This window comes from Metopolophium dirhodum, chromosome 7 (genome assembly GCF_019925205.1).
Source record: "Metopolophium dirhodum isolate CAU chromosome 7, ASM1992520v1, whole genome shotgun sequence".
Lineage (NCBI taxonomy): Eukaryota > Metazoa > Arthropoda > Insecta > Hemiptera > Aphididae > Metopolophium > Metopolophium dirhodum.
Window position 1 is genome coordinate 2,161,747 of NC_083566.1, and position 11,972 is coordinate 2,173,718.

Sequence of the window (11,972 nt, forward strand, 5' to 3'; positions counted from 1 at the left end):
TATTATTTTAATTTTGAACTGATAATTTGAAGCCATGTAGAAACTTATATTAACATATTAAATTGGGAAATAAAAACATTTTCGTTATTATTTAAATTTTAAATGAATATGAAGAAAAAGGTTGATTGTCTGAGGTAGGGGGTCACTGGGTCAGCAATTTACATGTCAAATATTCGGTACTGCTCATTTTCGGGAAACCTGTGGGCTGTGGTCAACATTATACATCATTAAATAATGATAATATTTTGTTTTCCAATCTACCGAGTCACTATAAAGAAAGTAGAATTCAAAATTGATGAATGTTAGACCAAAAATAAATTAGCAATTTTACAAAACAGAAATGTAAAGTTTAAAAACGGTATCATAGTAATGATACCCATCAGCTATAATATGTTCACATTATTGACAACGAAGCCGACAGCCGATTGCAGAATAACATTTTAAAATTAAAATCGAATAGAAGTTTAGATTTTTGGGGCTTCTAATATTGTTGGAGTGTTTATATATCGGCGGGGAATCCCTACCATAGTTACGACAATAAAATACGGGTAGGTAATATAGGTATCTATACATAATATCTCCAAATACATATTAGAAAGGTAGGTTATTTTTAGATACTAACCAAACCTGACCTGACCTGATAAGTAATTTACACTTGGTTCATAATTTATACGTTTCACATCGTAGGTATTAGATGGTTTGCAATATTTACACTGGCGAGGATATGCCCATTTGGATTTGCAACCGGACAACATAGTGATGGCTTCTGTGCGGACCATACACGTCAAACTGATCGACTTTGGATGCGCGCAGAAAGTCAGTAAACTAGGAGCAGTTGTTGGGGCAAACAGCGTCTTAGAGTTCACAGGTAAATTACATTTTTATATCGAATTCCATCGACTGGTGATCTATATAATCACTAACCATTTTGTCTACTAATTCCTCGAAATCTGCAGCGCCGGAGATCTTGTGCGATGAACCGGCTTACCCATACTCCGATATTTGGTCGCTCGGAGTGATTGCATACACTCTGTTATCTGGTATGTCTCCGTTCCGAGGATCTAATGACACGGAGACCAGGCAAAACATCACATTTGTCCGGTATAGGTTTGAATATCTGTACAAGGACTTATCGCAAGAAGCAACTAGATTTTTAATGTTGTTATTTAAAAGGACACCAACGTAAGTAGCATATATTTTTCTTTAAAAAATAAAGAAAAAAATTTCACCAATATCTTTTTTGCAGAAAATAGATACCCACTATACTTGCAGTTTATTTTATACCTTTGACTTTGATTTATTATTTTTATATTTTAGTAAACGGCCATCAGCAGAAGAATGCCACGAACATAGATGGCTATTACCAACGGAATATATGATTAAGAAAAGAGAAAAAACCATGTTTAATTCTTACAAACTACAGGTAAATATTTTATGTTTCAACTGCAAAATAGGTAGGAACCATGGATGTTTAATTGATTATGTAGGTACCTACTTATCTACATTATTACAATATTGATGACTATCTATTCATTATATTAAACATTTTAGTTACCTATTACCTACCCACCTACTAAATTTCAAGTTTCCGTTATAATAGTCATTAATATTTATCATAGTGATATTTTAGGTTCTGAGTAGAACAATAATATAGGTGTATTGATTTTACAATTATATGGGTTTTTTTTTCTCTATAAGCATTTTTCCTAGTAGAAATAATGCTTCGATTTTCAACTTAAGTATATTTTCTGATAGAAAAATGAATTATTAGTTGGTACTTTTAAAAGAGCAAAATTGATAATTCACAGTAGTTTTCGAAATCTTTGAGAAAATTAAAAAAAAAGTTAAGTTAAAACGAAGATTTTTACGCGCAAAATTGACAGTTTTTGAAAAAATCGTAATAATAGTTTAGATATACGTTAAATTTTCATCAATTGCAGAGCAATTTTGTTTATTTAACCATTTCCCATACATATTACAATTTTTTAAATATTTTACTATTTTTAAATATTAATAGGCATAAGAATATTTTGATTTTATTAGATTTTTTTTAAATTTATTACTATCGACAAAAAAGTTTTCGGCTGATCAAAAAACTTAAAATTTAACCAATGTCTCTCGTAAGTTGTTAGTGGAAATTGAATTAAAAAGTTGAGAGTAAATCCAAAATAGTTTGATTATTCGTTGGATAATGAAGTTAGAATTTCAACAAATTTCGTCAAAATTACGAAAATTTGCAAACTATTTTGAGTTAGAAATTCATAAAATGTTTTCTATATATCTAAAATTTAAAATTTAATATAAGATTCCTAATAAGATTTACGATCTGTGACAAAAAAAAATTTTACCGGAATGTCAAATAAATTTTTTATGAGCTTTTGAAGATTAAATAATTTTGACATTCAGCCGTAAATTAACGTAGAAGTATTCTCATCGAACAAATTACTTATTTTGTTGTAAATCAAAAATAAATAACCGTAAATACTTTAAATTATTACCAAATGTTTATTTTATTTTCTATACACAATACAATTTTCAAAATATTTTGAACCATTTTTAGCAATTTATTTTAAATTGGATTTTTTTTTGTTTTTTTCTATAAATGTTGATAAAAATTTTTTCTATCGGGTCAAAAAAAAGTTGGCAATTTAATCCAAAGTTCTTTATGAGTTTTTATATCAGTTAAATAATATTAAAAATGCAGGGCACGATTTTTTTTTTATAAGCATTTAAGATTCAAAATTTAACAATATTCATCAAAATCTCGTAAATTCCAAATTATTGTACATACGTACTTCAACGAGTTAAGAACAATGGTGCAAAAAAAATTCCGCAAATCATTATTTTGGAAGTTGTGTCCTTCCAAAGTTTGTGGTTTTACATTTAAGCAGTGACTATAACGAATTATGATTTAAATTATATCCCCCCCCCCTTTATTACGCTCTTGACTCCAATACTAATAACTAATGAGTAAGGAGTATGCAAGTTGTAAGTAAATTATGACTGGTTTACGAAGTACGAGACACTAGTGATAACTACAAAGTCCAATGTAAAAAAAAGTTATAATTTGTTTTTAACTTGTATCAAAATACTATTGATGTACTTTGTAACCTAAATACCTAATTGATGAATATTTAATCTAGCATTTTGCCAAAGAGTATCATGAAAACCGGACCAAATTGGCAACTTCGTCGCCAAAATTGTTGGGAGCCTTAGGAACAAGGCAAATTGGACTTGGTCGGTCAAATAGCGTAGTTGATGAACTGCTTATCTTCAAATAAATGTAGCAGAGACGAATTCACCATTTGAATATAAAGTTAATTTTAAAGCTGTTATTATATCAGAAACATTACAGTGTTATTATGTTATATTATATTATTATCAATGTAATTGTACATGTCTTATTGATTAAATTATTGTTAATTTAAAATTAATAATCTTACAGTTATTTATTTCTCAAGTATCAGTGCATGTTACCAACGAGCAATACCAATACGGCAATATATACATAAATCTTGTGAACGTTCCTACGGGGTTTTATAATCGATAAGTTTTAGATATTTTTTTCATACATAAAGACGACATGATTATAATATGACTTTTGGTTCAACATACAAACCACAAAGTAATTTTAATTGTAGAAGTGGTCTGTTAATGATTAACACTCGTTGTTCAAAAAATATTAAATTTTGTTAAACATTTGGTACATTTAGGTAGGATAGTACAGACTATACAGGCAATGCTATACATTTGTAGTATTTTATGATACCTACCTATATTTTTTAACTATTATGTTTTGATAATAAAACCACTATCAACTTTTAATAAATATTGTAAATTACTTAAATGGGAACCTGCATTTAATTTCATAACCTGAATTCTGAAATAAACTAGGTATTTACGAAAATGGCAACTAATCAATAAAAAACATTGAAGTAATCATGTTATATTTAAAAGCGATATCATTAATTAAATAAATCAATAAAAGGAGTAAAGCCCCAGAGCCCCAGAGCTTTGCACCCGAATCTCAAATAAATCACATACCATCGGTTTCGATATTAGTATATTATAAAAGTGCTAAAAGTGTGAAGTATTTGTATAATAAGTACTAAGTAGTGTAAACTATGTGCTGCAGTGTCGGCCTGACCATAGCCGCTAACGCGTCCGGTCATATTTTTGTTGAGGTGCCCCGGATAGTATAGGTACTGTGAATATTGGATATTGAATATTATTATATATTATATTATATCATTAAAAATTATAATACTGTTATAGAAGGTATTATTATTTTATCAAAAATTACCGATATAAATAAAATCAATTACACAACTTGAATCGCATTAAAAAATATTAACTTGTATAATATTTTAAGGTATTATTTGTATGATTTTTTAGAATTATAAATAATTACTATAACTATGTAGTTGACTTAAATGTGTTGAATAAGGTACCTTTAAAAACATATAATATTTTACACTGCCTGTTTATTAGCCTTATTTTTGTGATTTTCTAAATAACATTTTTGGGGGCCCTTCTGTATAAATGCATCCCGGGCCCTTTAATTACCAGGCCGACACTGACTATATATGTTATGCATTGGTAAAAGTTATGTATGTTCGGTAATTACAATTCAAATAAGACCTAGATCATTGTTTTATTCTATTTCAACAGTTATAATTGTGTTGTGTAATTCTGTCCTTGGAGTGTTCGTAATATGTCGAAAAGTTTAATTATTCTGGCAGGGCCGAACGGGTCCCACACTTCCACTCACCACCACCCACAACCGCCATGCGTTCAAATGCGTATGTCAGTTGGCACATTGATACATTGAGTATTTGAGTTGGCAAATTATCATTTTTTTTTTTTTTAGAAAAAGTAATACGAAATACGAAACTACGAAAATTTCATCATAATAATATGAAGGTACTACCTATATAAGTCAATTTTGTGACTGACGATTTTCCAACTGCCAAACGAAAATGTACTATAATAATATATAATATATGTTTTGATGTAGTATATTACATTTTTTCTTTGGGTAATAAGATACATAGATTATATCATGAAAAACTTTCTAAAATTGAAAATGCATTACAAAAACTCGGTGGACTGCTCGTGCTGTTTTAAATACCATCATCGTAAAAGATTATCACCTAAACGATTGTATTGTGATAATGCAACAACCCAAACTGAAATTACAATGCGTCAATGCATCTATTTCACAGAAAAGAATTTAAAATAGTTCTCGATACCCTTTTTAAACTAACAAATGACAAATTAAAATCGCGTATTTCTTCTATTCAACCATTATTTTCATTATTTTCTCAACCATTTAATAAACGCGATATTTCATTGGATAATGTAAACAGATCTATTTCTTCATTCCGGCCAAGCGGTGTAGCATAATCTTCAAGATTGTGATTTAGTACAGACAAAACTGGAAATATACGTTTAGTATGTTACGAGAAGATAAAACACTATCATTTATTCTTTACCTAATGGAAAAAGCAGAAGTTGCAAAGCATATTTTACCATGTACCCACTAATCAATTTTGGCGTTTGGCCTCGACTTCTCCCGTAACTGTTCATCAAAGATCAAACGAGAGAACGTATTTGGTGTAGAAAAAGAAACTGTTGACCATTTAAGTTGAATTTATTATTCAAACTAGCTGAACCCGTGTGCTTCGTTGCCCGTTGAAAGTGGCAACTCTATTATGATTCAAACTCTGTTCAATTCGTTTATTTAACATTCGGTGTGTGATGTTCAAAACTCGAAAAATTTCATCAATCGTCTTGAATCTCGAAATACTCGTGCAAGCACTACTTAAAAATTCGAATTTTGTAAGATGCTATTAGTATGCACATTTACACGGCGGTACCAAGGTACCGCGAAAATTGCAAGTTTCATAGGTATATAAGTATAGTTTTGTTATCATTATGTACGATCTATAGTCTAAACGTTTATCAATCAGTGAGTCTGTCGGGACACGTTCGACTATTGCTATAGATATATTATATTATTATAGCCATCCCCTCTGAGCGTTGCTCCAGTACCTTTTTAGATTATGATTTATGGCAGTATATTATACTATTTATACTAATAATATACTGTGGTCTGGGGGACGGAGTGGCCGAGCGGACTAAGAGTCGACCCGAGTTCGATTCCTTGGCCATGGGCGGCATTTTTCTTCGGACAAGTCACGGTGTCCGGAGAACAATTAGTGTCGCCGTCCCCCACCCGGGCATGGCGGATACCTACGGGTGCCCAATCAAAAATTCTGCCAAACTAAACACATACGTGTTCCTCCCCCTGCCGACTAAATAACCTATACAGTAAAAACTAAAAATAGCTAAATGGCCTCAGCTGCCGGGCTCGAGATCAAAAAAAAAAAAAAAATAAAAACAATACCGTAGTCTATAATATACTGAGCAGTATATTCTCAGGTAGGCAATCCACCTAACCCAACCTAACCTGTGGTGGATTGCAGACCCCCCTGAGATACGTACGTAATTACTAGGGCTCGGATTTATATGTATTAAAAAAACCAAAATATGTAAATATATATGTAATAATAAATCACTTTATATGTGATTAAAAAATGAAAATATGGAATACAAAAAAATTACAAAAAAATATAAAAAATTGCTTTATAAATGACATTATTAACTAATTTACTTATTTTACTACTATTATTCATTATTCATTTTGATTATCTTGGTCTTGAAAGCAATGAGATACCATAAACATGCTCAAATTTTCAAAGTTAAATGAACTACGATTTGGTCGTAACACAGATTTGTACCGACTGAAGGAGCTCGACTTCCACCGAGGTAATGGGTGCAAATTTCATATTTGCAATGTCCAAAGCAGTGAGTTCAGCCGGAAATATTACCCCATTCATTTCGCAATGTGTATCTCTAATTAATTTTAGGCAGTCTAAACCAGGATTTTTATGTAATACGCTGTGCATTTTTTCTTTTACTGCAACTCCCTAGGGTCCTTGTACTTGTTCTATGCAATACAACTATTAATAAATCGTAAATTGTCGAAATATGTAGGGAAAAATGGAATTATTGAGAAATATGTAAAAATATGTACTTATGACAAAATATGTAAAAATATGTAAAATAAAATATAGTTCATTACAATGGAAATCCCTTGAAACGAATTTATCACTTACCTAAATTAATTTATCAAGTCACAGTAAAAATATGTATTTACATATAAATCCGAGCCCTAGTAATTACGAATGTTATAGTAACAATGCGCGTAGGCAGCTTAAGACGTGCATGTGTAGGTTCCCGGGACAACGGTCGAAAAATTAGCCTTGGAAATACCATTTTTGCCAAGGTATATAGTTTTGACCGAATATTATATAGGTACAGGTCTATAAAATGTTATTGAATCATAACCACCAATAGAGCAACCTCACACGATAAACAAAAATATGTTATTACCTATACCCATTCAGTTTATTTTTTTTTGCTGGACAGCTGGCGCCACAGTTGCGCATTTTTTCCTTCCAGTTTGCTACTTTTTCGGAAGATTTTCATAGAATTGTCTTTCGTGCAAACCTTGTCCTGACAATTGCGAATAAAACAGAAACAAAAATCGGTCAAATCGGTCGAGAAAAAATAACAATATATTATATAGCATACTTACTATATATATGTAAAGAATACGTCTGCCCATGGAGTATAATATAAAGACTACGTCCGAGTAGGTACTTATATGAATACAATAACGTTTATAATATGGGGCTGACGGTATTTTCGGTATACCGCCGGTTTTTTAAATTATTTTGGTAAACAGTATACCTACACCGTAAAAAACCGAACTGTTTCGATATACCGAAACCGAAATGATTCGGTATATCTAAATATCGATATGGTACGGTATACCGAAATAATAAATAAAATCTAACTGGTATCGATATTTTTTACTTTTATTGTTTCACATTATATACTTTATTATATAATATTACAATCTATAATATTGCCATCGATACTAGAAAACGGCACTAAAACCGTTCATTCGGTTTTTTACGGTATACCGTTTACCAAAATAATTTTAAAATACCGTCAGCCCTAACCGTACCATATCGGTATTTAGGCACATCAAATCATTTCGGTTTCGGTGCACCGTTTCAAACCGGTATTGAAATCGATACCGTAATACCGACAATTATTTGCAATACCGTCAGCCCTAGGTCAACTATAAACCAAGAAAGGTGTTTTAATGACAATTGAATCGTAGTCTAATCAAGTAGTAGGTAAAGCAGATTTTGAATAGAAGTGATCACTTTATTTTAAAATCTCCAATCTATAAGAGAAACTAGAAAGTTATAAAATATTTATCTATTATAGATTATTATTATTAATAAAATTAAGATCAGAAAATGCAATATCTAATAATAAACAGGTAATACATTTTTTTTTCAATTTAATTTTATTTAATGGTTTTACAATGGTGTTTATTTTTTTTATTTTTTATCCTTTTTACAGATGGTCAACCAGAAGGAGTGCTTCGAGGCAAATGTGCGAATATTAGATTTGATGCATGCGTCCGATTAAAAAAGGACAACCAATACACATATAAAATACTAATTTCTACCAATTATTTCTCCTGTAACCAAAAGCAACCATTTATAAACTAAAATGTTCACCGTAAATCTCAAAATCCCCGTTTGAGCACCTCCCCGGGCCAATTTTGAACATAAATCATCCCGGGAACCACTCAAACACACACAAAAAATCTCTTCAAAATCGGTCCAGCCGTTTAAAATGCCTTGGAATAATAATAATAATTTGAAAAAAAAAAAACGATTTTTAATTTATCGTTAAAACCAATAGCAACCATTTACAAACAAACATTTCCATCGTAAATCTCAAAATCCCTGTTATTTGATCACCTCCCCGGGTCGGACCTCTAATTTACTCTTTTTAAATTAGCCTATCTTCTTCCCATAGTTCTTCTCGTAATCCCATCATATCCATCATAGCTACGGTTCATGATAACGGTATGGGCTCAAGGCCGCGAAATTGAGAAAAATATCCATTCAATCAATCAAAAATATTATTTATTCAATTTGAGTAAAGATGATTTACTAATTAAAATTTTTAAAAATTTATACAATGTATTTAATTATTAAAATTTTTTTTACAAAGGGTACTTAAGAGTGCCACATAACTTACAACAGCCTACAGCCACTTTGGGCGTCAATTTGGGCATGCGGATAATTTAACATTGTTAAGTAAATTATATATAGATGTAAAGATAAATATATTTTTAAATTTCTAAATAATACTGGTTACGAAGCCTGGTATGACAATTCAAAACTTTCAACTGATTTTTATTTGTAAGTAATATTATTTACGCAGGTACCTATTATACGCGCCTTATTTTATTTACTCGTTGTATTATATTATAAATCAATTATTTTTATTGATCCAATAAATTAATTTATTTTTGTTAATGTAAAAGAATCTATCATACCTACGATTTTAGAATTATCATAGGTTAACAGATAAAGGTAGATTAGTTTTCTTATATTGTATCAGAACGAAAATATATTTAGTCAAAACAAATAATTAGCGCACATTTTTTTCAGTAAATATTTTTCATTGTGTATATTTTAAAAATAAAACCGTTTTACTATATTAAATTGTCATGTTAATAAATACAACATGGGTTTTCTTTAACACTCAAATTAACCGTAATTAACCTGAATAAATGTACATTTAATCATAACCAGGAAAGTTCATTAAGCCAAAACACCTAAATTTTCTTTCAACACCCAAAACCGGATTAAATGATTCCAGTGCAAAGCCCTAGTGAAGAAAGAAGCCTATTGGTTAAAGGGATAATAAGGGTCAAGAGGTATCAACTTATCCCTCGAAATAATCATTTTAACTTTTTAGCCTATTCTATCTTGTGGTTGGATCACAAATAATTTTTATAAATAAATTTAACAAGAGTAATAGGAGAAAAAATCATATTCAACTATAACATTTTGAGACTGTAAACGAGAATAATAGTATCACTTTTTTTCTATACTATAACCATTTTTTAAACAATTTGTTAAGATACAAAATGTGCGTGTTCCACATATAAATCATGCGTGATAGTTAAATTGATCCTTGTATTTCATATAATATATTTTTATAAATGATTTTTTTGTAATACAAACAAATTAAACTAAAACTAAAATTTATCGTACTGAATTTTTATAAAGTTTAATTATTATTTCTCTGGACACGTCATTGAAGTCCATTGATTTTGGTACTATAATCTTAAATTAAACACTGGATGATGGAAAGTAAGGCTTTCTGTGATGATGAACTGGTGGATAAAAATGTTCATAGGTTTTTTCCACAGCAATAATAGAAGCTGCTAATCCAAAGGCAATTGTAAGCCCACGTTTACCGCGGAACCAACATTTGAAATATTGTGCATAACGACTACCATGATTTGGAGGATATCTCCAAACTTCATTCCTATAATTCAAACATTATGACATAAGTCATATATAAAACAGTTATTAACTTACAAATAATCATATGTGGATATTATTAATTATATTTTAAAACATAAATATCCTAAACTAGTACATTAATTTTAAGAAAAATTATCTTTGATACATGAGTGAGTGAATGTATACAGTCTAACAAGATAACATCCATTTTAAATTACAAGAATAGTAAAGGTCAGACATTACCCATCCAAATATCATTATGGTTATAAAAAATAATAGCTAATACAAATTTGGATGAATTTATAAGTGTGTAGCTATAAAATAATTTTAGATACTATAAACATTTATAATGTACACTAAATTAGAGATTTTTGGGGATTTTTCAGAACTTTCATTCTAAGATTTTATTAAAATTTGTCGGTATAATTATCAATATTTACAGTACCTAGGCAATAAAATAATTAGTTACGTTCAATGATGTTTTAATATAATTTTTTCGTTACCTATACACATATCATGCACTCGGGACAAGCTGGTCAAGCCAGGGTTCAACTTAGAATATTTTGGGAGCATTGAAAAATATGTATAAAATGTGATATGTATATAATTAGTTGTTACATATCAGTGGTGACTCGTGGACTCACAGTAATTTGACAAGGTAGTATTAGTTAATGATATAAGTGATATTTTCCTTAAAGAAATGTATTTTATCTAACAACATTTGAATATTAGTTTTAATTTATAAGTAAATTGTAGATGGTAAGTGCGTTGATATTGTATTTTTTTTTAAAAGTAAGGAGCACCATCCAAGAATTGGTACATTATAAATATTAATATATTATGAATTATCTCAGGCTTGACCGGAAATTGGAGTCTACACACTTATGCCTATACATTATACAATATAAGTACATTATAAATGCTATATTTTTATTCAAATAATTCAGTATTGTGCGTTTTTACATTTTATAGGTAATATACGTAAAATTAAAACTACCCATTATTAATTCAAAGAAACTTTACCTCAACCACGGATCTTTAAGTCCTTCGGTGGCTAAAATATTCTTCACCTTCACAAGTTCCGGTACGTTATCAACTTTATATATTCTGTAATCCGGTATTTTGATTTCATGTTCGTGATGGCCACCCATCGCTTCAAAAATGTATTAATTTTGATTACTATACTATACAAAATTAAGTAGAGAAATACTTACTTCTTTAAATGTATCAGGATCTATATTAATATTATTTATTATAAATCAATTACAGACGCGATTACGCGAAGGAATCGAAATTCGAAGCCCGAAGGATAACTATTAACTAAAATAAAAATTCGAGCGATTTGATAATAGAAACAGCTGTTAATTTTCAAAGAAGACGTAATATCATTATTTTCTGTTGATCCGTGGTGCTACTGTGGTAGTAGTTGGTATATAGTTATGGTACCATGGTATAAAAACAGAACAATCAACATGTAGTTGTTGTACTTTCAATAAA

General features: G+C 29.9%; 2 protein-coding genes across 7 annotated transcripts in view; one reads left to right on the forward strand and one right to left on the reverse strand.

Moving 5' to 3' along the window:
• LOC132948719 (obscurin) overlaps window positions 1-3,437 on the forward strand; it is a 65,103-nt gene extending 61,666 nt beyond the window's left edge. For all 6 annotated transcript variants that reach the window (XM_061019345.1, XM_061019340.1, XM_061019344.1 and 3 more), the window contains 4 exons: window positions 688-868; window positions 957-1,182; window positions 1,318-1,423; window positions 3,144-3,437. In XM_061019345.1, coding sequence (XP_060875328.1) covers window positions 688-868; window positions 957-1,182; window positions 1,318-1,423; window positions 3,144-3,281 — 651 coding nt within the window. In that variant the 3' untranslated portion in view covers window positions 3,282-3,437. The remainder of the gene's footprint in view (window positions 1-687; window positions 869-956; window positions 1,183-1,317; window positions 1,424-3,143) is intronic.
• Window positions 3,438-10,127: 6,690 nt separating this feature from the next.
• Window positions 10,128-11,829, reverse strand: LOC132949314 (NADH dehydrogenase [ubiquinone] 1 beta subcomplex subunit 3). The gene is made up of 3 exons (XM_061020137.1): window positions 11,690-11,829; window positions 11,499-11,628; window positions 10,128-10,497 (listed from the first exon to the last, which is right to left on the reverse strand). Exons 2-3 carry the CDS (start codon window positions 11,624-11,626, stop codon window positions 10,299-10,301), a joined length of 327 nt encoding a protein of 108 aa, XP_060876120.1. The 5' UTR covers window positions 11,627-11,628; window positions 11,690-11,829; the 3' UTR covers window positions 10,128-10,298.
• Between the last annotated feature and the right edge of the window lie 143 nt (window positions 11,830-11,972).

What these genes read in the sequence shown, in the direction of transcription:
- LOC132949314 (XM_061020137.1), bottom strand. Translation starts at nt 11,626, where the DNA reads ATGGGTGGCCATCACGAACATGAAATCAAAATACCGGATTACAGAATA. An exon ending in CTTAAAGATCCGTGGTTGAG is followed by an intron (nt 10,498 to 11,498) that starts GTAAAGTTTCTT and finishes TTTGAATTATAG; the next exon opens with GAATGAAGTTTGGAGATATC.